The following is a 27,396-nucleotide window of genomic DNA, read 5'->3' on the forward strand; positions in this document are numbered from 1 at the left end:
CGCTCATAAACTGGTTCGCGAAGAACACACCTCTAACAATTATTTCTTTTAATTATAAAATAACGCGTATTCTTCTTCGTATCTATATGTGTTCTTAATTGTATAATTTATTCAATCAATCAACGAAATTTTATGTCTATTGTTCTTTATGACATGAAAAGTATAGGCAGCGATAGAATGATTTTTGTTTTAATTTTATTTTTGGGTTCCTTATACGAAGAGTAATATTAACCCTATTATTAAGTTTCCACTGGCATTTTGTCTGTCCGTCAGGGGGCTGTATCTCGTAATCTGCTATAAGAACACTAATAATAAAGGTCGATGGTGTTTTTCAAAATGGCCACTAATCATATTAAACAGTATTTAATAAGGTCTAAGAAGGTACGTTATGTACCGTGGTACAGTTTGTAATTACTTGTGGTGGCCTCGTGGTGCGGTTCCTTCCTTAAAATGGTCGAGAGAGGTGATGGCTGGTCCACGCATCATGCTCGTGAACAGGCACTACTTGTGGTAGCTTTATTTATGAGTACGTGGATTCATATATCTACTATACTCTATCTGTGTCAAGCCAGCCCACATTCTAGCGCTCTACAAAGCGCAGGTCCGGCCACACATGGAGTATTGCTGTCATCTCCAGTCTGGTGCACCCCAGTATCAACTCGACCCATTTGACCGTGTACAACGTAGAGCAGCTCGAATTGTCGGGGGCCCAGTGCTCCGTGAACGGCTGGATCACTTGGCGTTGCGTATAGATGTCACTTCATTGTGTCTTCTACCGCATTTATCACAGGGAGTGTTCCGAAGAGCGGTTTAACCTGATTCCTGCCACCGAATCCCACCTTCGCACGACACGCCACAAGTTAGGATATCATCCCCATCATCTGGATGTGTGGCGGTCCTCCACAGTGCGGTTTTCAAGGAGCTTTCTTCCACGTACTACAAAGCTGTGGAATGAGCTTCCTTGTGCGGTGTTTCCGGGACGATACGACATGGGTTCCTTCAATATATAATATATTCAATATCAATATATTATTAATTATAAATTTCAATTTTTATCCTTATCCTACCTTTGTGACTACAGCATTACATAACAGGGAGAAGTAATTTTTACTTAGATAACTTTAAATTGCGTTTATTGATAAGACAGTATAACTCTTGTGGTTTTTTAGAAACTTATATTTTTTTAAGTTACTAGTGTAAGTTATGACGTTTGAGTATTTTTGTTACTTCGCTTCAGAAAGATTTGTACCTGATTAAGATAATTTGTAAAATGAAGATATTAAATTTAAGTATTGATTTTGAACGAGTGTCAATGATTTTCTTACCGCTTTTTATCATTAATGCTCAACCGTAAAATGTATAACGGCCGTTTTCAATAACCTATCTATCCTTTGTTTAACTTACTAGAGGTAGACAAATCTATCCTTTTACGCTTACTTACATTTCAATAAACTTTATTGGACATAACTATGGATAGATAAAATCTTGTCATTAAACGGTGACAGCAATGTATCTGTAAGTTAAACCAAGGATAGGTTATTGAAAACGGCAGTAAATTTTGATATTAATTATAAGTGTCATATCGAATTTTGTGCCTAATTATCTGGCGTCTGACTCACGCTTGAGTTTTATAATGTAAGTGAAGAGTAAAATGTCGTCCGTTGAGGTTACTGCAGTTAAGGATTCGTCCAAAATTTAAGAGCATTTTATATAACAGAATTTAAAATAACGTTTAAAGGCTGCGATTCCATGTACTTAATCCATTTAAGGCGACACTAAATGCCGGCGACCTTGAGCGATATGAGTTCGGCTCACGGCTCCTATGTAACGAAGCCAATATTATAAAAATTCTTGCGTCGAAAATGTAACATTTTAACAGGCACAAACAGTTTAAGTGCTTACAATACTCATTATTGATTACTAATCTGAATAAATGTACCTACACAAAAAAAGTAATAGCTACTAAAACAACTTTTATGAGAGAGATAAGCAAATGCATCATGCCGAGAAAAAACTTGCTTAACTGCAAAGAAAACTGGTAGTTCATAATAGTACTGGAGTGTTAGCTTTAACCAACAAGCATTACGAACCTACAAGTAAGACGTAAGGGTATGCGTAACAGGATAAAGTAGTGTTCATAGCTCCAAATGCTATATTTTCACCACAAAACTTGTCTAAAAACACCTTGATTGCGTGTTTTCTGTTTACCCTTCGCCTTAAGGCTGAGGACCGAGCCAATGGCCTTGAGGAATCGAGCGGAGCTAAGTTACCTCTCTCGCACAAGATAGCTATAGTTTTTATTCAGAAGTATAAGTATTTTTAATTTATTACAAACAAAATACAATTTTGTTTACAAAACTAACAAAACTATGTCATGTTTGATAGTATTGGTGTACAACTAAAAAAATTCGCACAATTTTTCTCAAGATTGAATGATTGGCACGGCTGTAAAAGTTAGATGTATTATGGTGATTTTTTTTTCGCATTGTACATAAAAAATAGGAATGTAAAGAAAAAATGAATTTTTATCTCATATTCTGTAGATGTTTAACTATTTTTTGTAAAAATATAAACTTTTTATAAACCTAAAATACGTCCTAGAAAACCTACATTCCAAGTTTTGTAGTTTCTGAGATTTCGAGATGAGTCAATTCTCAGTAGAAATCTCTTCTCTATGTGTGTGTAATATATATAATATTATATGTATATATAGCTTACACAGATACAGCCTTACAGACGTCACACCTAAGTTTTCCAAACAAATTTTCGTTCTGCGGAAAAGAGACAGAAATACCTTCAATAAGTCCCTATATTTCATTCAAATGATTTGAGTTTTCTTTAGTGTTAATTCCATTCAGTCTCGTGCCAGATTTTGGCGAGACAACACGCCCTGAGGTTGCCTCGTGTAGAGGCGAAACACGTGTCGATTTGCTTAAAGACAAATATTGGCGGAATTAACACTAAAGAAAACTCAAATCATTTGAATAATTATGGATTTTTAAAACGCCCATTTCAATAAATTTTAACTTTGTTGAAATAGGCATTTGTATCTCTTTGTTTCATATTAATTTTATTTTCAATACAGGTACGTCATTATTTTTACCTTAGAATAAAATAATTGAGTTGAATACCCAATTATAATAGTAAACGTAGTAACATCGAGTCGTATACGATAAACAGTTATTTATTGCCCACCAATGTATTTATGTATGCAGTCCAGTATGTCTTAGGGTTCGTATGGTGTCTACCATTTGAACAAAAACACCTGGCCAGCCACGTGCCGGTTTCACCTGTTTCAATAAATTCACTCAAAATGGTATATTACCCTCAATTTATTTTTTTGTAAGTCGACTTGGAATAAATATCAAGTGTGAAGTTTGTATTCAGGTAATACTTGCCACATGCTTAATAATGGTTGAGTTTCACTACATAAAAAATTTATTGAAGTAGGCGTTACTTTGCGGAAATCCATAATTATCCAAATTTTTTGAGTTTTCTTCAGTGTTAAGTCCGCCAATATTTGTCTTTAAGCAATTTGAGACTCAAAAAAAAGAGAGTCTCGTGCCAGATTTTGGCGACTCAACATGTCACGAGGATGCCTCGTGTGGAGGCGAATATCGAATTTTGTGCCTAATTATCTGGCGACTGACTCACACTTGACTTTTATAATGTAAGCGAAGAGTAAAACGTCGTGCGTGTGGAGTTTACTGCAGTTAAAGATTCGTCCAAAATTTAAGAGCATGATATATAACAGAATTAAAAAAAAGTGACTTCAAAAACTGAAAACTATCAAATAACTAAAATTTTAATTTAATACACCTTTACGTGTGAAAAATTCAAATTTCTTAGGCCTTTTAAGAATTGTGTTTCTTTTAAGCCTGCGATTTGTAGAGCGTACTTACTTTACTTAGATCTGTAAAACTTAGTTGAGTGTGATAAAACGTGAACTTGAATTTTGTATTAAGTTGCCTAACTGAAGCTCAGCAGAATTTCAGCTGTCGAATGACTATAAAAACGAAATCAAAGATTATGCTAAAGCTTTTTATTATTTTTGTTCACAATTCGTTTAAAACATTTTTTTAAATAGATAGACTAAAGGGTCACTCGATGGTAAACCATCATATGACATAACTTCAAAATTTCAATTAACGTTTTTGTGGAGGTAAAGGTGGAGTTGGGATTTAACATATATTTACCAGTACACAGGATGCCGGCTAGATTATGGGTACCACAACGGCGCCTATTTCTGCTGTGAAGTAGTGATGTGTAAGCATTATTATGTTTCGTTCTGAAGGGCGCCAAAGCTAGTGAAATTACCGAGGAAATGAGACTTAACATCTTATGTCTCCAGGTGACGATTGAAGAATCCTGAGTGGCACTGCATTGTAATGCGCGGGCGTATCAAATGCCATCAGTTGAACGTCCTGCTCGACTCGTACCTTATTTTCATAAAAAATACTACCAAAAGCCTACCTATAAGCACAATTCAACTCTTAATTATAAACAAAAAATAATAATTAGTACATAGAACCTTACGTTTAAATTGAAACTTATGTACCTTCTACATTATTTATAGAAGTAGATAGATAACCATTCTCTCCTATCAAGGGCGAGGAACATAACGAGTTCTTTACTACTAATAGAAAGTAAAAATTCGTGTTATCTTACTAGCATTACTACTTTTTGTAATAAAAGATTTATTCTAAGTGACATGTTTCTTATTATTAACCTACAGTCAAAATATTAATTCGTATTGTGACAAATTGTTATTGAATTACACGTTATTTTGCGAAACGGCAAATCCATACTTATCCATATGTTGTCTGTTGATTTTGGCGAGTTATAAGACAAAGACTTTATACTCAACCGAATTTATACTCAAGAAAACTCACAGCATATTATTGATCATAAAATGGCATCAATTATCTACTACCTATTAATGAATAGTTATTTATAGTAAGTTTATACTGTATGGAGATACTTTAGAGATATAGATAAGATAATTATTTAAATAAATAGTTTACAGTAGAAAATAAGTAAGATTATATTTTAATTATTTTTCAACGTTCCAATATGCCACACACGTAAATCATCAAATTAGCATTAATTAAATTTTAATTGGTTTTAATGACAGTTACTAACAGGTTTTCTTGGTTTTACGATATCTTATCACCCAGAGATCCATGCAACAAGATGGACACATAAATCGATGTGTTGAAAAAAAAGAACTCATTGCTAGAAAGCCATTAAGTAGAGCTAAAACCAATTAACCTTTTTTCTCAAGTTAATATTCAAATCAGACTTACTCGAGCAACCACTCCAAAAAAAGGCAACACAAAAGAGTTTTTATGAGAACGACTCTCAAAAGAGTTCATTATATTTCTCATCTATTGTTTCTAAATTCAAATATAACACATAGAGTTCACAAAACAATATATTAGCACACACTTTCAAGTACATAACAAAAAAATCTCACAATTTGAATTAAATATTAATTTGAAAAAAAAAATTGTTTAATTAATAAACTGATTTTAAAACGTGCACTTCAAAAATTTATATTCAGCATTTGAACGGTTCCCGCCGAACTTTTAAGTCTTTTTACGCGGGAAACATCTATTCTAAATTTAAATGCAAAGACGACGCACGTCCGACCAAGAGGAAAGCCGGTTCAGAGCTGTTGAACTTGAGTGTTTTATTTTGAACACCGTCGCGCGCTCCGTGCTACCAAAGCCTCTCAACACATTAGAAAAAATAAATTAAAAGAAAGCACCTCATAGCGGCAGTCCGTATAGGTTCTTTCATTACTGAAGCACGTAATTTTAAAACAAAATACATTGATATAATGAATTTCGACACCGTTTACGTTTTGCAACTGCTTTAGTAACTATTGGCAACAATGAAGATTTGTAGATAATATTGTTTTAATACATAAGCGTTTGTTTGAGCAGTTAAATTATTTAACATATTTTATGACTACATGGCGCTTAAATTTACGTTCAAAGTAGTACATGTAATTTATTAGTTAGATAATAAATCGGTAGGTTATCTATCTATCTAAGTACCTACCCACCTGCAACATTTTTAGGGATCCGTAGCCAAATGGAATAAAAACGGAACCCTTACTATATATTTTTATTATATTATTCGTCATGCCTGTCTGTCTGTCCGTGTATGTCACAACCACTTTTTTCCAAAACTATAAGAACTATACTGTTGAAACTTGGTAAGTAGATGTATTCTGTAAACCGCATTAACGTTGTCCCCGTTTTGCCGAGCCGTTTTGGAGATTCAGATTATATATATATATATACAAGAATATGCTCCGAATTGATCAATAAATTTGGTCTAAGAGTACCAGTAAGAATTCCACGTAAGCCTATTACTCCACTTTGTCCTCCACTTCGCCGAACGATCCTAGGTACCAATTCCCCAGTCCCACGATTATGTAAAATTTTAAAATCTTATAGCGTAGCTGATATTCTGTTGTCATTCCAACTGACTACTCACAAGACGCAAATGTTTTAATTTATTATATACACTTATGTATACAATTAGTAACACGTTTGCGAGTATGATTGCGCATTAAAAACTACAGGCGCCTTAAAATAGCGAACAGTCGTAACATAGACAACAGTGTTACGATATATTCTAAAGTTACGATGATTCTAAAGACACGTGATCGAATTCCGTTTATTATTTTTTGAGTGAAGTAGAATAATTTATGCGTATCAAAATTTAAAATAATAATTACATAAAATGCAAAAATATCGATAAAGACAATTTTTATATGTATGTAATGTCGTATTAACCCTGCGCGTGGGATCTGATTTTATTGAAACCTGTAATTATTATGCCAAGTTCGGGTGGTGGTTTCATCGGAATCTCTCTATTGATGTCATCTTCTAAGGGTGGTGGCTTCTACGGATCCTCCCACTTGAGGTTATCTCCAGTGGTGTTGAGTCCTGTAGTGAGATTTTCACCCTGGGTTTCATGACATACTAAGTGATCATGTTAACTGGTTATTTTGCTTGACCACCTATCTTGTCACCACCCATAATCTTATATTGAAGAGACTTGTCATTGAAGAGTTCAGGTGCCTATTTTTAGTCTTCATCAGTCACATCATCAAATGCTCCGTTAAAATGTCAATTTTAAAATAAAAATGCAACTAACTTAGATCATTTATACGTCCAGAGAGACTTTGACAGCTGTGAAAACGTCGAAAAAATTGAGGTTGACTGTTAACCTCTATTTTGACCAATGCACGCACACTAACACAAAGTGACTTACAAATCGCGAGTGTAAGCTGTTGTCGTTATGTAGAGTTGGTGTGAAGCTAAATAGACTGTATGGTTGTATGGATACAACGTTTGTGTTAGTTTGTCAAAAGTTTAAATAACAATAAGAAAATATTTCATCTGAATTGTTTACAGGAAAGTGTTTTGATGTACAAATTTTATCTTGTCTTATTGATACCTCAGACTGGGATTGATTGTAGTCACAGGCTAGCTTGTGGCGCACACTAGAATAATAAACCTGGCCTGTTTTCATCGGTTGTCTCGCAGCAAGAGGCTCTATCTAGACGTATAAATTTTCTAAGGCTATTATATATACCTACACGTAAAGATTTCAGCAGTTCCCTCAATCATAGATCAACAATAAACCCTAAAATGAGTCGACCAATTGTCGACCCTTGCAAAGGATTAAAAAAGGTCTGAGGTAACAAACATATAAGATCCGTACGACTCGTGTATCGAGTAAAGTATGTTTACAATTTAAATAATTGTTTTTTTTATGTTTTTTATATATCTCCACCACTAATGGACTTATTTCAATTTCATTTCATTTGAAAGGGTCATAAGAATACCTACTCCCAGATTGGTTACATTGTAAAAAACTACATTTGCATTTTTTGTTTTTTTTTTAACGACAAATGAAGCATTTGTTTACAGAAATCAGTTGGTGAAATGTAACTGATAAGAAGACCAACAATAATGACCTCCGAAACTTTCTAAACTTAAATATTGGGTCAGAACTCTTTCATAAAGCCAAGTGTCATAGCTGTGTTTGGGCTCAGGCAGTAATTAAATCAAAATGTTGCATTAGTAATTTCTTTTTAGTTATTGTTACGTATCATATATGTTTGAAATACGTACTTATTTACTTTGAAAATAAATTGATATCCTCAGTTTCTGCAGTCGGCTAAAATATTCTTGTTTATGGAAAAGAAGGACAAAGGCAAGACGAGTCACCTATTGTTAAGTGATCACCGCCGCCCATACTCTCCTGCTACACCAAAGGAGTAACAGGAGTGTTACCTACCTATAAGGAAAGTGTATGCACGAAAGTGCGGATGATATCCTAATTTGTGGCGTGTCGTGCGAAGGTGGAATTCGGCGGCAGGAATCAGGTGAAACAGCTTTTTCGAAATTGATAAATGCGAAGACACACAATAAAGCGACGCGGACGTCTCTACGCAACGCCAAGTGATCCAGTCGTTCACAGAGCACTGGGTCCCCGACAATCCGAGTTGCTCTGCGTTGCACGCGGTCAAATGGATCGAGCTGATACTGGGGTGCGCCAGACCAGAGATGACAGCAATACTCCATATGTGGCCGGACTTGCGCTTTGTAGAGCGCTAGAATGTGGACCGGCTTGAAGTATTGCAATGCTCTAGATTTCGAGACCCAGTATTCCGATACGAAGAGTGGTGATATGGCAAATGAGGTTTATTTTAATGGTAAACGCGCAAACTCTTTTCAAGCGCCAAATTTAAAATAATTTCAGTCTAGCAGTCGTCCTTGGTCTAGTTATACGAAAGGCTAAAATATATAAGTACCTATGGTATGAAAACCTTCAATAAAATGTTAACGTCTTCAATTTCAACGTGATTTTACAGAAGGCGTCCAAAAACAAAAAAAGCGGCCAAGGGCGAGTTGGACTCGCCCATGAAGGGTTCCGTAGGAGCAAGAAACATAATCTTATATCTTTAAACGAGCAATTTATTTATTTATTTATTAGGTTTATTTACAATCACTTACAATAATACACACAAATATAAAAAGTAGAACTAAAAACTAGGAGCTAAATGTAGTGATTACTTACAAATAAACACAGCATGCGCAGAAATAATTAATTTTAGGTATTATATAGAATAAGTTACGAATTAAACATTTTTTTAAATTAATAAATGAGTAGGTTATATTGTTATACTCAGTTACATTAATTTTCCAATTATAACATTATTAAAGATTACCAATGATGCTGCAAATGGTCTTGCGGAATTTGGCTAAGGAATCAGCAAATAATATGTCAATATCAGCTTCGCTATAAGAATTTAAAATTTTACATAATCGTAGAACTGGGGAATTGGTACCTAGGATCGTTCGACGAAGTGGAGGACAAAGTGGAGTAATAGGCTTACGTGGAATTCTTACTCTTAGACATAATTTATTTAGCAATTCGGGACATTTCCCTTCCCATGGACTTACCAACCTTTCGGTTATCAAGATCTAGGGACAGCGGGACGATAAAGCCGTTCAATAGTTTATGAGTAAACAGAGGATCCAGAAGTTCTCTACGTTCATCCAAAGTGGTCATTTTAAAGATGGCCAGCCTTTCTTTGTAAGAAGACATTTTCTTGGCTTTACCGGCCCTAAATGCCACAGAAATCGCTTCTGAATACGTTCCATTCTTAGGATATGCGTAGCATAGTGAGGACGCCTGACAACTGAACCATACTCCAAGATACTCCTAACCGGACTGAAATAAAGGAGCTTTTTTATTTTTAAACTTTAAAAAAAATTTGTGTTACGTATAACAAACCCGAGCATTTTAGAAGCACGTTTTACTATGTTTTCTAAATAGGGAAGAAAAGTCATTTTTTTATCGAAAATCACACCAAGATCCTTAATAACTTCCAAAGTCTCTAAAAATTTTTTTTTAAAAATGGTATTTGTATGTAACATTGCTCGATTTTCGAGTAAATTTTACCTGGAAACATTTTTCCTTATTTAAATTTACACAGTTTATTTCACACCATTGCATATTTGCTTATATTCATTTAATCTGTATTGTAATTGTCGTAGTCGAATATGGTGATCAATGGGACTCCTTAACGACTTACCGTACCTACTATCCACCAAACCCACCTCCTGTGAACCACGTCCAGTCTGACCGTTTATCCATGTATAAGAGTAGCTTTGGTTACAATAGCACACCTTAGTTATAAAGCCATTTCTTTTGTAAAATATCACATTTGCTTGAATCGGCGGTAATGGCTTTGCATATATGTAATATATTGTGTTTTTTTTTTTAGCTATATTCATACCTTTTTTTTAAATTGAAATCATGCTCTTTTGGCCTGATATCGCTTCTTCCTGCATTTATTATTTCGATTCGAAATTTATCGCAGATATTGCACGTATCTGTCTTAAGTATTTTAGATTTGTTGTTATATTTGCTGTAAAAAAAACTTCTTGAAGTTTTCAAGCAGCTTACAGCATTCGAAGTACTCAACATTAATTAAGATCGTGTTATAAAATAAGTAATATTTCACAAAACAGCCAGGATGGTGTAGAAAAAAGCCAACTACCAATAATAATAAATATCTATTTGACAGAAAACAGCCATCATAGACTGGCTGCTTCTTACGTAACTTTAAAACTGCATACTCTAACATTTTGAAATTTGTTAAAAACAGCCATACAGGTTGGCTGACTTCTGCAATGTAAGTATCTTAGTTAATGTCAAAATTATCTGCATTTTACACCAAGCTGTTTTTTACTAAATTCATTAAGTGGCTGGATTTGACAGCTTATAATCTGCGAGATTAATAAAGATATCGACGTGGGTGTTTTGGTAAAAAATTCGCCATGTCTAAATTAGCATGGCTGCTCTTATAACTCAAAAAAAAATGTGATATGGCTGTTTTCTGTATAACTAGGTCCAATTAACTAAACCAAAATAAAATAAGAGTAAAAGCAACAAAAAGCCAACATCACGCGGTGTTCCCAAGCGGTCACCCATCTAAGTACTGACCGCGCCCGACGTTGCTTAACTTCGGTGATCGGACGAGAACCGGTGTATTCAACGTGGTATGGACGTTGGCGACAGAGAGTTCGAATATTATCAATCAATATTACTAACCCCAATTAACATGATGAGTGCGAAAAAAGGCTGTGTTTCAAGCCTCGTTAGTGTCTCGTCTTTATAGCGGTAAGGAAAAACTTAAACTTCTCTGACGTGCGAGAGGCGTAACTTCTGTGTGGTAGTCTAGAAAAGAGATAACTATATATCTGAGATGTGCTATTGACGCTGAGTTTTTGGGTATTATTTATGACAATTAGGGACGGGACGAGACGAGCAGGACGTTGAGCTGATGGTAATTGATACACCATGCCCATTACAACGCAGTGCCGCTCAGGATTCTTGAAAAACCCAAAAATTCTGAGCGGCGCTACAAATGCGCTCGCCTCCTTGAGAAATAATTAGTATAAAAATAATTAATAAACCATTGCTGCTCTCCGGATGACCCTCTGGTATACCTAACACATAGAAGGGCGCGTCTATCGAAAGCAAGGGAGATGGCCTGGTAGTATGGATATAGCGAAGGCCTTTTATCGTGTATGGCACAAGGCGCTTCGCTCAAAACTTCCATTATTTGGGATTCCCGAGAGACCAACAGCTTCCTCACTGGGTGCAGCATACAGGTCGTCGACCGTTATTGCTCGGACCGAAAGCCCGTGAACGCTGGAGTTCCCAAAGGCTGTATGTAATCTCCCATACTGTTTCTTCTGCATATCAATGATATGTTGGGCGCCTCCAACATTGGCATGTTATGTAGACGACAGTCTGTAGTTATGCCGTATACACGGGCAATGCGGGCCTCTCTCGGGAAACCGTCGCCCTGTGCCGAAAGAGACTTGTCTTCTATCGAGTCCTCTGTTGAGAAGGTCGTGGAATGGGTTAAGATGAACCTTTTCCAATTTAAACCCCAAAAGACTCAAGATTCCGTTGACCCATTGCACATGTATGAAATCTGATTTCAGATCAAGAATTGTACAACTGTTTGGACGTATGTCGTTGTTCTACTAATCTAGACGGAGAACATGTCTTTATGACTCTGTTAAGTAAATTATGGCCGAATGGAAATCCCATCGCAGAGTAGGCTCTGGCCGTAGCCAGAGCCTGGTATGTATGATTTCACGTAGACATCATATCAATAAGACATCTAAAATTAGAGGATGCTCGATATTTTATGGTAATTTGATAAGTGGACAATTATATTGAAGACGACATCGACGGTTTTAGCACTGAGCTAGATTTCTATTCTAAGAGTTATCACGAAAATACAATAACAATACTGGACAAGTGTTTTAATTACAAAGTTATAGTTTTAATACGTTATTACTTGCAAAATTTCATAGTTCTAGGTCAATGGAAAATACGCTATAAATTTTAATTCCCTTGGTAGTGTCAAAATATACGTTTTTTGCGGCATAAGCGGCTGTATCTTTTGTTTATGTCCTCCCACATATCATTTATCTGGAGCGGCCATCTGGAGAGCAAAGCCAAATTGGCTTCGAAGAAACTGGGCGTCATAAATAGAGCACGGCAATACTTCAAGCCGGCCCACATTCTAGCGCTGTACAAAGCGCAGGTCCGGCCACACATGGAGTATTGCTGTCATATCTGGTCTGGCGCACCCCAGTATCAGGTCAACCGCTTGCAACGCAGAGCAGCTCGAATTGTCAGGGACCTAGTGCTCTGTGAAGGGCTGGATCACTTGGCGTTGCGTAGAGACATCACTTCATTGTGTGTCTTCAACCGCATTTATCATGGGGAATGTTCCGATGAACTGTTTCACCTGATTCCTGCCGCTGAATTCCACCACCTTCGCACGACACGCCACAAGTTAGGATATCATCCCCAGCATCTAGATGTGTGGCGATCCTCCACAGTGCCATTTTCATGGAGCTTTCTTCTACGTACTACTAAGCTGTGGAATGAACTTCCTTGTGCGGTGTTTCCGGGTCGATACGACATGGGCGACAAAAAAAGCGCGCTCCTGTGATTCCTCTGGTATTGCAAGAGAATGTGGGCGGCGGTGATCACTTAACACCAGGTGACCCGTACGCTCGTTTGTCCTCCTTTTCCATAGAACAAAAACTGCAGGCGACTGTATACTTAAGAATTTATTGAAGGTCAAGGAAACTCAAGCTCAAAATCCAAGCCGGGTTCAATATAAATAAAGGCAAAACTCAGAATTTTAATGTTTATATTAAAAAATAACTCAATAGCTGGCGTCTTTTTCAAGTTATACTTGATATACAAAGTGAATTGTTACAATGCCCGTGCACACCGTCACGCAAATCCGACACCCTGACGATAGCTGGTTAACTAGACAATTTGTATCATACTTCAGACTATGCGGTACTTATAATAATATTTTTTGAAATAACAAACAGATACTTCACTTTATTTTTACAAATAACTTAAACTTATTATGTAAAGTATTGAAGTTTTTCATAGTATTTATAACTTTAATAGTATTATAGATTTAATTCTATAAATAGTAAAGACATTTAGGTTAATATCAACATCTGTAGTGTGGTTTATTCGTATTAAAATTATATTTGCTTACGTGAAGAACATTTTAATGATGTAGGTTTTCGATAGATGGCACTTGATCTGAACTACAAAAGTGTGAGGAGGTATTGTGAATACCATAAAAGTGGCGCTTTATATTTTTGTAAAAAAAATAATGATATTTTAATAAATGTTATTTAACTTAATTATAATATATTACTTAATTATAATTTAGGTATAAAAATATTTTGATTGGTGGTACTAACGTAAAACAGCATGATGAATAATTTTGTTTGAAGGATTTTTGTTTTGTTACGCCAAAGAAGTTGTGTGCGTAAAAAAGGTACATATACCTACAACTTTTTTTTATGTTGAAAACACAAAAGGCTGAAGACCTGCAGATTTCCTGATATTCATTTAATCTGTATTGTAGAGCTTCCATTTTGATTCCGTACTGGCTAACATAACTTATCAACTATTAACTTTATTTTCTGCCTCTTCAACATCTTCCAAATTAATATCACCATCAAAGGGATCTTCTTTAGCTGGTATTCCTGCCTTTAAGAATGGTTCATGTAAAGCTTTATACAGTTTCCTAGCTTTAGTTGCTCCGAAACCGGGACAGTCTGCTAGTATATTCTCTGTTGCTTTAATTATATTTTCCAATGTGCCGAATCTTGTTATTAACGTCATTGCATCTGTTTTGTTAACTGGCTTAATCGATGTTAGCGCGTTTACAATCTGAAAACATAAGAATTACATAATTATACAAAGGCTTAATAATAATGCCATTCCCGCATAAATACAAAATTTATATTTGACTTACAAAGTTTTTGAACTTTTATCTTCTATAACTAATACTGCCATAGATTAGTAGAACATTTCTTAGTCAAATTGAAGGAAAGGTCAGGCCAACTCTAAGGCTTAGGCCACACTACGGTTTTGTCCCGAGAGCGGTTAACCGCTCTAACAGCGAAACCGGTCGAGACGCGCGCACACACCATAATTGTAAAACGCGAAACCATCCGCGATTTTCACAGTTTGAAGATACATTTAATAAGAAAAAAGAAATAGATATGAAATGTTGCTTTAACTCATTGTCTGCTAATCTCAGAAAACCAATATAAAATAAAAGTAAAAGCAACAAAAAGCCAACATCACGCGGTGTTCCCAAGCGGTCACCCATCTAAGTACTGACCGCGCCCGACGTTGCTTAACTTCGGTGATCGGACGAGAACCGGTGTATTCAACGTGGTATGGACGTTGGCGATAGCACCTTCGAATATAATCAACCAATAATATTAAGCAAATATTGGGTCCATCCACTAACTAGCCGTACATTTGAGGTCTCTTTCATAAGAAATATAAAATTTTGAAGAGAGTATGTACCCAAATAAATTTTTCAATTACTATAGGATATCAGTAGCCAGCTTGGATAAAAATTCTCACAATGTGCGACCATTCAATCATACATCGCCTACGGTTAACGAATAGTGCGTGTCTACCCAATAAGTTCTGTGAATTACAAGTTTTGCGGCGGTTTTTTTCGCGACAATTTTGTAACATTTCACGGTTTTAAAACCAGTAGCGGGAAAAAATCGCAAGAACGGCCGCTCTTATTCGTTTGCTAGTTTCATAAACTCGCATGGTTAAAAAAGCGCTGCGGTTTTACCGTAGTGCGACCTAGGCCTTACTGTAGGCTAAAAAAGATGCGAACAAGATATGAAAAGTACAATTTGAGGGTTGTCCACTAAATCAATGATGTTCAAAACATAAAAAAGTCACACTATTAATCACCTTTAGGTGAGGATCATTCTCAATTTTCTCCATAATCGTGTCGGGTGGTTTGTTTTCATAAATCTTATAATTCTCAATAATCTTGGCAGCTTCCTCAGGGCTCCAGGCAAGCATGAGAGTCATGTCAGTGAGGAGACAGATCCTCGTAAGATTCTTCAAGGCGGCATGAGGATCTTTCAAATCTATCTGGAATTTTTGATTAACTCTTTAATTTATAAGGCACAAAAGTAGTGTAAATTTTAATTTTTATATGACAATAAGGGATGTGCCGCTCAGGATTCTAGAAAAAAAAACAAAAATTCTGACCGGCACTACAATTGCGCTCGTCACCTTGAGACATAAGATAATGCCTAGACATAACTGGTTCACGGCAGAAGAAGGCGCCGTTGTGGTACTATCTAGCCAGCATGTTGTGCAAATGTCCCACTCAATAGCGCTTAGTTTACAATGGCTGTAATATACATAACAAATTAGTTTGTAAGGCGCTGCATCCAATATACGAATCGTCTGTCAATAATATTAAATATTTCATAAAAAGTAATAAAGAATAAACTGTATAGATATAAATTATCGTACATTGGATGCATCAACCTTTAGAGCTAGAATTCATTGTTTGTGTAAGGATGCTTCGTCAACATGATGGTCGTGATTAATGTCATGATTAGTAATTGCATCCAATAAATCCAAAGACTTGAAAATTTATTGAAGTAGGCGTTACTTCGCGTTCTTCATCCATAATTATCTATACAAATGATTTAAGTTTCTCAGACTCAGACTTAGAGTCTCTTGCCAGATTCTCTCTCGTGGCGCGACAATACGTCCTGAGGATGCCTCGTGTAGAGGCGAAACACGTGTCGAATTGTTTAAAAACAAATATTGGCGGAATCTGAACCCAGGCTATTTTCAAAATAGGTGTACAATAACTATGAATTTGCAGAAAAATAGTCATTGAAAACCGATGTGCTATGCTTACCTGAAGAAGAAGAACTCTCAAATCATATTTCTTTCCTAATTCCTTGAGTCTGTTATTTATATAATCAGGGTTCAAGTTGTGATATCGTACTGAGAGAAAGAGGATACATATTGTTTTTCCAATTTCATAATCGGGTACAATATCATCAAACTCCCAAGGAACACTGACAATGAATTTCAACAGAGGATTGCCACGCTGTAATAAAATATAAATATTTTTTTTTATAACTCAATTTTTTTATAAATATTAGGGATGGGCCGAATTTCGTTATACATTCGGTTTAACCAAGCTTCGGCCGAATGCCGAAGTTCTGTTCGTTACAAGCAAACATTAAACAAAATATCTGCACCTTTTTTATCTATACATATAAATAAAATTGGAGTGTCTGTTTGTAAAATTGAAATAACCGTTATTTTATTTTTATTTTTTTTTAGAATATTTATTTAAAATACAATATAGTTATAGCTTACAATATAATAACACACACTTAAACTTTAGGAAGCTTATCTGTGTGTGAAGCCGCTTAGAATTTAATTACATAATATTTAAAAAGAAAAGAACAATTACTTTCAATTAATACAGTTATTACAAGATGTTAAATTACAATTTTAAACAAAGTAGTATAGAAATCAATAAAATGCAAAACAAAAAATAATTATCAACTAAATGTTAGTAATTACAAATTAGTTGTCTTAGCTTACCACAGATAAAATTATATTAATGAAGGATTTTGTAAAAAGTACTTTTTTAACGATGACTTATATTTATTTTTATTTATATATAATTTTTGAATCTCTAAGGGAGTTTAAGTATAGAGGAATGACGTAGTTGTTTGCTCTGCTGCCATATATATTTGTAGATTTAGGTAATTTAAATGACATGTTTGTTCCTGTAAATTGTCTTAGATGAGGCAGTCTACGAATTTTATATTTTATTTAATTTTACTACATGCATATGAATATATATACGGTACTTACACCAAAATTACATTTTTTACAATTTTTGTTTGTTCCGTTTAATCTCTGAAATGGATGGACCGATTTTGAAGGGAGTTTTATTGGCAGGTAGCTGATGTAATAAGGAGTAGTAACTAAGGCTAAATATATTTTAGAAACATTCTTTTATTTTAGAAGAATAAAGTAATGTTGTAATGTAGAAGAAACGGTTTAACTCTAAAAATAATTTATATAGCAAATCAACGTTTTCCAGGTCAGCTATTGAAAATAAGTCCGAAAAATCTGTCATCTCTTTTAAATAAAACAACCCCTTTGACACTTGCAATAATAAAATATTAATATTTATCAACTTAAATCTCATTAAAATAGCTAAGAACATGTAATATCGACCCGCGACCGCCGGCCGACGCGCCCAAAGTTACGCGGGAGTGCGCGGAATGCGGGTGGGGCGTAGCTAGCCGCGATGCATAAACAGGACGCGACCTGTCATTCCCGAGAAAGCGCGACAAAAATCAACCGAGTTCGGCGGAATTTTTTAGAGAATTTTCGTCACATTCGGCCCATCACTAATAAGTTCAAGCATCACTAGTAATTATAATATAACATTGAGTATATCAATGTTATATATTCATTGTACAAATATTCCAGACTATACTGAAATTACTTTTTTTATAAGAAAATATGAGACAAGCAAGAAGCAAATTAACCTGATGGTGAATGACATATTAAGACGTTAAGTCTTATTAAACCAGTAATTATACTAGATATGGTGCCATTCAAAACTAAACACAAAAATGCCTTTACTGCTTCATGGCAGAAGGAGGTCCTTCTTGGTTTGCCGTATGCCTCTAGCCAGAATGCTGTGCAAAGAATGCTGTCCACTGCTATCTATAGCTATAGTATTCTATATACAAAAATGGAAATATAATGTCGAATTCATAACTTCCCATTATTACACTTAGTATCAGTATATCTATCAGTGGGAGGCTCCTTTGCACAGGATGCCGGCTAGATTATGGGTACCATAACGGCGCTTATTTCTGCCTTCTGTAGCTAGTGAAATTACTGGGCAAATGGAGACTTAACATCTTACGTTTCAAGGTGACAAGCGCAATTGTAGTGCCACTTAGAATTTTTGGGGTTTTTAAGAATCCCGAGTGGCACTGCATTGTAATGGGCAGGGCGTATCAATTAACATCAGCTGAACTTCCTGCTGGTCTAGTCCCTGATTTCAGAAAAAAAAGTATTAAACAATGCTAATCAGAACCTTACTTAACTTGTTATGTTGTGGTTTAGGTTATATCCAATTAGATACAAGAATATTAAAAAAATCTATTGTGATATACTCAATTATTATACAACATTTACTTAAATTTTAATAATAATAACAATAATCTTTATTTTGGCATTTGAATAAGGTCAGTTTTACAATTGGTCTTATTTTATTTCGACGACCTGTATAGCCGAGTGGTTAGCGATCCTACCTACTAAGCTAGAGGTCCCAGGTTCGAATCCCGGTAGGTGCAAGCATTTATATGATGAATATGGATGTTTGTTTCCGAGTCATGGATGTTTAAATGTATTTATGTATGTTTATATGAATTTATGTCTGTTTAAGTATACTGTATTAAATATATCACTATCTTGTAACCCATAACACAAGGCTATATATGCTTAACTTGGGGCAAGATAATTTGTGTGAAAAGTGTGTCAATATTATTATTTAGATTATGTTTCTCTTATTGTACCTACAAGGCATGCAATTAATATATGTAGTATAAAATATTATTTTATACAAAATTGAACCTTAATGGTATTATAAGCTTAGCAATACAATTATAAATTTATTATTATATATATATGATATATGATCACCTGTTTTTGATTGACTAAAACACAGTGACTTTTAGAAGCGGATGACTTTGTAGCAATTTCTTTGGATGTACCTGAAAGATATATACATATATAATAATAAAGTCCCAGCCACTGTTCAGGCATTATCTATAAATAAATTTAAATGTTTTATAAAAAAATCTAATCTAAATGATTGGACAGCCTGGGACTAGATTGTGATTATTTTATAGCGATAGAAATGACTGTACAATATTGTATATTTCTATTGAAAAGAGCGCAAAAAAAGACTGCTGGGAGAGTTTCTTGTGCCGCTTCTTCTCTCTCAGAGCGCCATTTGTTTCCGAAGCGGTAGTAGTATCTAGTAGTTATTAGAAATGACATCAAAAAGAATTCTAAAGGAATCAATTTTAAGAAAATAAATGCTTTTTATATGGTTTTGCAATATGATCCTAGATAATGTACAAATAAATCTGTTATGAGATTCAAAAGAAAGGTTACTATAACATAAATGACTTTAAATGGTACCACAGATTTGGAATGGAGAGAGATACTTCACCTACACCCATACTTCTCAGGTCAGGTCATAAATTTTCAAATGGGTAGTTTTTGACATTAAATGACTGACTTGAAATCCTATTTAGCAATAATAGCGAAATATTTAAATTTGCTATAGTTTAAAGAAAAATTTAACTTTACAGCTTTATGCCTTGTTTATTTTCCAAGCACACTGTAATGTGTGAAGTCTATACAATAATCACTTCATAATAAAATATTCAAATAGGTGTAATGTTATCAGAACTGCAAAATACTGCATTGAACAATTTGCAACATACTATATAATGACCTTGCTATCCCTAACAATTTGTCAGTTTTGGAGAACAAAATACAGAAGCTCAGTATAAAAATAGTCGAACAAGAGCAAACATTATTAGCAAACGATATTGAAATCTCTGGGTGTCCGGAAGTTCAAAACGAAAGTGCAATGCATATTATTAAGACCGTTGCACATAAAATAGGCATCAGTATCAATGAGAAAGATATTGTCAACGTGGAGCGAGTCGGGCCCAGGCGTCCAGAAGAGAAAGACAAACCGTATAGACCACGACCGCTTATCGTGCGTCTTACACGCCGTGAGACTAGGGACGCGTTGCTAACCGCCGCCCGCGTTCGCCGTGGCCTTAACACCGAAGGCCTGCAGCTTCCAGGCCCTACACACTCTCTCTATATAAATGAACGTCTCAGCGGACACAACCGATACTTATTTCAGAAAGCCCGCTTATTAGCCAGCGAACTAAAATTTAAATATGTATGGACACGCGACGGTAAAATTTATGTACGGCAAGAGCAAGGAAAAGAACGTTTCAGGATACGTGAGGAGAGTGATTTATTCCGGGTTTTTGGAAAATCTTAATATTTGAGCCTTTATTTTCCTATCATTCTTATTTTAAACTTATATTTAAAGCTTATATTTTTATAATGTGCAACCTTCTGTTATTTCATACTTTTTCTACACAACATAGTACAAATAATGCTCACACTCTAAACAGAACTCACACTAAACATACAGAACTCTTAAACACATATTCATATAAACATGCACAAATGTTAAATATTAGTTGCACATTGTTTATTAAAGTAGTTCATTTAAAAATTCCTAATGGCTAACCCTTCAAAAAAATGTTTGAAAATAGGTTTATTAAATGCAAGATCATTGAATACAGGGACGGATGAGTTATTGATAAGTTTATTAAAGTATGAACCAGATATCCTTGCGCTCAATGAAACGTGGATAAAAGAAGGGGAAGAAGCTCTTGTGCCATCGGTGACCAACTACAGATTTATTCACAAGGCTCGAACCGGTCAAAGGAGAGGTGGTGGAGTTGGTTTCTTTATCAGAAAAGGGATAGTCGCTCGCATTAAACAACTTCCAAGCACTGCTCTTGAGCAGTTATGGCTGGAAGTTCAATTACCAGGTGCTATTATGGCTATCGGTACAGCTTATAGACCCGAGAGTGTCAGCGTCCGTGATGCGATAGATAACATTAGTGAATCAGTAAACCTGATGGGGCACTGCAACTATAGCTGTCTTCTCGGTGACCTCAATATCAATCTCCTCAATGAAGATCTGCCACAGGTAAGAGATTTATTATCTTTTTGCTATCAACATAATTTACATCAAATAGTTAAGGATCCGACTAGGGTTACGGATAACTCGGAAACATTGATTGACATTATCTTAACTGACACTCCATCCAAATGTCAGAAAGTTGATATAATTCATAACAGAGACCTAAGCGATCACGCGATGGTGTTGACATATTTTAATATTAAGAAACCAAGGCTTAACAAAACGTTTAAGTTCAAACGATATCTCCATAATATGGATCTGACTTTATTCAAATCTGACCTTAATTTAATTCCCTGGCATCTTATCAACAACTTCAATGATGTAGATCATATGGTTGATACTTTTAACGATCATATCTTAACATTATTCGACCTTCATGCCCCAATTAAGAGATCAGTTCTAAGAGGCCCACCTAAGCCATGGATCACAGACAGTTTAAAAATTATGATGAACCTGAGAGATAAAGCTCTAAAGAAAGCAAACATTACTAAATCTGATACCTCAAAAACATACTATCGTACCCTCAGGAATCTTGTTACAGCTACTAAGGAACGAGAAAAAAAAGCATTTTTTGAACACTCTATTAATAACAATATTCACAAACCAGCCCTCTTGTGGAAAAATATAAAAAATATTACTACGATTACTAAATCAGTCAACACCTCTTTACCGGACCACCTTAAAGACCCAAATGAAATAAACGCTCATTTTTTAAATCTACCCCCATACAACAAAGAAGATATAGAAATTACGACAAATGAAAAAGACAGTATACAACAAGCATTTGAACTGAAAATGACATCAGAGCAGGTAGTCCTTAATATTTTAAAGGCTATCAAAACTAAAGCTATGGGTGTTGATAAATTAGACATTGACATGATTTTACTTACCGTTGAAGTTACTCTGCCTATAATAACAAATATCATTAATACGTCAATATTAACTCATAAATTCCCTTCTTGTTGGAAAAACGCACTTGTTAAACCTATACCAAAAAAAACAACTGTTAATGGACTAAATGATTTACGACCAATTTCTATTTTACCCGTACTATCCAAATGTTTAGAAAAAGTAGTCCTAGATCAAGTGGTTGCTTATCTCGACAGTATAAAAGTAATACCAAAATATCAATCTGGGTTTCGTAAGGGTCACGGCACAGAAACAGCCCTTCTACATATCACTGATGATTTGACAGAAGCATCGGATATGGGATATAGTAGTATACTAGTTTTGCTAGACTATTCTAGAGCCTTCGACTGTATCCCTTCAGAAATACTGCTGTCAAAACTAAAACACTATGGTTTCACCAAAAATACTCGCTGTTGGTTTGAAACGTTCCTGACCGGTAGAAGCCAAATGGTGGAAATTGAAGACAAAACTGGTAAAAAACTTCTTTCTTCGTTGCTGCCTGTGATAAGAGGTGTCCCACAGGGCTCTCTGCTAAGCCCGATAATTTTCTCCATTTTTACTGCTGACCTCCCCAAATATATAAAAACTTGTAAGTACCACCTCTACGCTGATGACACGCAACTGTATTACTCTTTCAAAGGCAAGGATGTCAAAGACGCTATACGTAAAATAAATCAGGACTTAGAAAATATCTACAATTGGTCAAAAAAAAACTCGCTGTCACTTAATCCAGCTAAATCACAGATGTTGGCCCTTGGAACAAAAAACCAAATTAAATATATATGTAACTGCAACGAAAAAGTAAAAATAAATGATATACCAGTAGAATATGTCAAAACTGCACGTAATTTGGGCCTGGTATTAGACGGCGAGCAAAAATTTATGGAACATGTTAACAATAAAATAAGAACTGCTTTCTATAAACTAAAAACACTATATAAAATAAGGCCATACCTAAAAGAGGAACTACGTAATTCATTGACTGAGTCACTTGTCCTCTCCCAATTCAACCACTGCAGTACAAAATATGGTCCCAGACTTAGTTATAAATTGGAGAGAGCAGTGCAGCGGGTACAAAATGCATGTATTCGATTCTCCTTTCATGTTCCAAACAGAGGCTATATAACTCCATATTTAAACAACAAACGAATACTTAATATGAAAGCTAGGAGAGAATTGCATTATGCCTGTAGTATAAAGAGAATTATCTATAGCAAGCGCCCTGAATATTTATTTGAAAAATTGTCCTGGAGCCGAAGTTCTAATTTAAAATGTACACGTTTTGCCTCTCAAAACTTATTAAATATACCATACTACAAAACAACAAGATATAGATCCAGTTTCAAATTCATGGCTTCCCGTATTTGGAATGATTTGCCACCACCTCTTAGAATGATAAAAAATATAAATCAGTTTAAGGGTAAATATAAAATGGCATTGTTAAAAAAACAACAGGAAGCTGAAAATTTTAATTATTGTGTATGGAAAGAACTTCCCTTATATAAATATTTTTCATGATTAAACCATAACATTTGCAACTCGTTTCATATTACATTTAAACTGACACATTGACACACACTCATATATTTATACAACACACACTCACACTCACAAACACACTCATAATTTATACAGAGGTTGATACATTTAGAAAAAGTTTAGATCTGCATTGTTATCGTTATTAGTTTGCCCTCTTTACTATGTATCCCACCTTACTATGTATCCCACCTTACATCTTAGGGAGATGGGAATGGCTGAAAACCAGCGCTGCATGAAAATATTATTTCAGGCAGCATAAGCTGAGCCTACTCCCTTTTGTCTTAATGTATGTTTTGTAATAAGCTGATATTGTATACTTAAATTAAGTTCAAGGCAATAAATTTTATTATTATTATTATTATTAACAATATACAGTCTGTTAAGGCGCTCAAGTGCCTCGATTTTTTGTAAACACAGCACTTGTGTAAACAAGGCACCACTCAGATAGTGATTAAACCACAAATGTTGTGTGTCAGCACCCAGTGTGTTAAGCTATACTTAGCATTGCTGTGTACATTCAATGGCATAATATCTCATTGAATTTGAGCTTATCAATATTATGAATTATCAAATAATAGAGAAATTACTGGACAAATGAGACTTAACATCTTATGTCTCAAGGTGACGACTGACGAGCACAGTTGTAGTGCCACTCAGAATTTTTGGGTTTTTCAAGAATCATGAGCGGCACTGCATTGTAATTGGCAGGGAGTATCAATTACCATCAGCTGAATATCCTGCTTGTCTCCTCTCTTATTTTCATAAAAAAACTGACCATATTTTCCCAATTACAATATGGTCATAAGAACATTATTATTTACCAAAAATAAGAGAATCTGTCCTTTTTGGCATCCTAGAATTGTCATCATGTTGTTTAATATTTTTTTTATGGAAGAGGAGGGCAAACAAGCGTACAGCAAACCTGATCTTAAGTGAATATATTTAACGAAGCACTAGTCCTGCAGAACTGCATGTTGGAATATTTGTGTCCATTAATCTAGTCCTATATATATAATTGACCGAACAATATAAATAAGTCCATATTTCATCCAGGCTACCATGTCAACATACACAGACACGACGATAATAACCTTATTTCATAAGCAATGGAATAGCTCAAGTGCTCAATTGCAGAACAATATATAAAATACTTATGTAGTATGTGATCACTCAAGAGCTTTTGCTACACCAGATGTAAGAGCAAAAGCCTTTTTGCCTCTCTGTTCTCTCTTTTCTCCCAGCGTTTTTTAATTTCACACCTACCTACCAATATAAAATAATTATGTTCAACTTGTTTAATGGTTGAGTGCTTCCAGATGTGTGGGTCATGCTTTAATTATATATAAGAATATATTACTTTTAATCTTACAGTTACAGGTTTTGATTTTCGGTAATAAAAGAATGATATATGTGATATGTCCATCTTATTAGATTTAGGCTCTTCGTAAGTATACTAACTTGGCTGTTCTGTTTCAAGTTTTTGCTTTTTGGGTGAGGTTGGTTCTGAAATTTGTGCTAACAATTCATCAAATCCGTCATCTAAGTCCATTATAGGTCCCCAATTTCCACAAATAGATGTATTTTTGTGTAATTATAATATTATGTATTTAGAAAAACAAATTAATATGTATAGTAATAAAGTCCAAATTAAAAAAAATATTGTGTTCTACCTACAATAATTAAAGAGTAAAGACTATCACTGCGATCAAAATTTAGAAATTAGTACAGCCTATACAAAGTTAAACTAAAACTTAGTGAACTAATTTAAAAAAATCCGACGGGCGTTAAAATATAAAATAAACTTTAAAATTTAAACTAGAATTCAAATCGTTAGAGTAAAAGTGTTCTGTGACCTCAAATTCAAACCTCCTAAAGTCAACAACTCAACTTCTGTCAAACAAATATCAGTTTGTCAAACGTGAAAGTGTTAGCGTTTTGCGTAGTTATTTTTTTTCGAATAAGCATTTAACAAGTTTAGCACGATTAAACACAACTCTACGTGATACGAAAATCTTTATTTCAGTGCAATGTGCTCTGCGAGACTGCATCAGAAATGAGGGGATCCGATGGAGGAGTAAAGTCACCGATATAGCCCGGATGATTGCAAACTGAAGTGTCAGTGGGTAGGGCACAGCTTGAAGGACAGATAGCCGTTGGAGCAGCAATGGTGATCTTCGAATGGTGACCATGTACTGAAAGACCCAGTGTTGATATAGTTTAATACATGACGGACCGATGATAACCGGAATAGGTTGGATGAGAGTAAAGATTTTTGAGGGAGGCCTTTGTCTAGCAGTAGACGTCTTTCAGCTGAGTCAAGTACCTATCGTACATGTAAAATTATTGATGTACAAATTATTTAATTCATGTAATCTATCAATAAATACATCTCTAAATATACAAAATATAAAAAAGTCAAAGGAACTGATTTAACTTATATTAAAAAAGAGCAAAAGGCAAGTTTTAAAACAAAATATACGGTTTTAGGAATTACGACGCATCCAAAATGACCTTGAAATGTGCCATTTTCAAATTTGTTTTTATGATTACCATAGTCCATAACCAAAAATAAACCACAGTTTTCGCAAAATATTAAAAATACTAAGGAGCTTGTAGCTGCACCTACAACCAATAATTAATACAAATGTCTAATATCTAACTTGTAACGTAATACCTTCGTAGCATTATAGATCGCAGAAATATTAATCGTGCATAATAACTGTAATAAGCGTATGCCGAAAGATTCGTTCTGAAAAGAACATTTTATTTTATATAACGTAATATTAGCTCTGATAAGAACCATTTCATAATGCTGTACATCAACTCATAGAATCATACGTCCTCGAATAACGCGTCGGGACTCGGGGGTCGATCGCTATTCATGCAATTTTAATCAATGAGCGACAGAGTAGGTGCTGAATGCTCATTGACATCGTATGATCGAGGTTCGACGCGAGTTTACACAAACCGCGTTCGCTGGCCGGCTTACTGGGATAGCATTAGTTTTAGAGCAAGATAGAACACATAATATTATTCTCAATTCTTATTGAATGAAACGTTTTACTATTGGTTAAAATGTAAGCTTTAGTATTGGTGTGTATTTTCTGAACTTGTAAATATTTTTTTTTAGTAACAATTGTAATTGGGTAACTAGTTTTAAGGATTTTGTATATATATCATGTAACTTTCAAATAAATCATATCTTCCACATATTCCTCACAGTCAAGCAATTGTTTTATTTAATCGCCAAACGCTCAGTCTCTAAAAGCTTATTCCAAGCGTGTCTGCTTACGATCTGTCATTCAAAATTTTGCTGTACCTGCGTTAGAGATGTTCTTCTCTCTCAGAACTTTTGTGTCTTTTATATTGTAAGGCTATGGTTAGAACAGCCTGTAAAGCTATAACTAGATTTCAGTTCAGTCTAATAATAAAAAAAGCAGTTGTGTGGTTCTATGAAACCATGATGCAAAGTTTGATAAAAAAAACGTGGGTTTCGAACCTACTCTCCCTCCCGGAAACTAGAGCCTTAGACCGCGCGGCAAAACTGACATGAAAGCAGTAGTTGAAATTAAAACTTCACCGATCACCCTTTTTGCAATCGGCTGCGGTACTCCGTGAAATGCGATAGATGTGCATAAAAATTTGAGGCC

The 27,396-nt window shown here is 34.9% G+C and overlaps 2 protein-coding genes, 1 long non-coding RNA gene and 2 other non-coding genes across 5 annotated transcripts in view; 1 reads left to right on the top strand and 4 right to left on the bottom strand.

Moving 5' to 3' along the window:
* LOC126968329 (uncharacterized) overlaps window positions 1-5,621 on the bottom strand; it is a 131,060-nt gene extending 125,439 nt beyond the window's left edge. The window contains exon 1 of the mRNA XM_050813294.1: window positions 5,307-5,621. The gene's annotated coding sequence lies outside the window, so the exon portion shown is untranslated. The remainder of the gene's footprint in view (window positions 1-5,306) is intronic.
* The window catches only part of LOC126969119 (uncharacterized), a 174,766-nt gene that overhangs the window by 83,934 nt on the left and 63,436 nt on the right, over window positions 1-27,396 (top strand). The window lies entirely within an intron of this gene.
* On the bottom strand, window positions 10,992-11,110 carry LOC126971243 (5S ribosomal RNA). The gene has a single exon (XR_007730875.1). It is a non-coding gene; the product is annotated as a 5S ribosomal RNA (ribosomal RNA).
* LOC126968959 (DNA excision repair protein ERCC-1) lies at window positions 13,984-25,551 on the bottom strand. The gene is made up of 5 exons (XM_050814210.1): window positions 25,205-25,551; window positions 19,192-19,262; window positions 16,361-16,555; window positions 15,388-15,573; window positions 13,984-14,331 (listed from the first exon to the last, which is right to left on the bottom strand). Exons 1-5 carry the CDS (start codon window positions 25,293-25,295, stop codon window positions 14,062-14,064), a joined length of 813 nt encoding a protein of 270 aa, XP_050670167.1. The 5' UTR covers window positions 25,296-25,551; the 3' UTR covers window positions 13,984-14,061.
* On the bottom strand, window positions 14,740-14,858 carry LOC126971250 (5S ribosomal RNA). The gene has a single exon (XR_007730877.1). It is a non-coding gene; the product is annotated as a 5S ribosomal RNA (ribosomal RNA).

The sequence above is a fragment of the Leptidea sinapis genome, chromosome 1, assembly GCF_905404315.1.
Source record: "Leptidea sinapis chromosome 1, ilLepSina1.1, whole genome shotgun sequence".
Lineage (NCBI taxonomy): Eukaryota > Metazoa > Arthropoda > Insecta > Lepidoptera > Pieridae > Leptidea > Leptidea sinapis.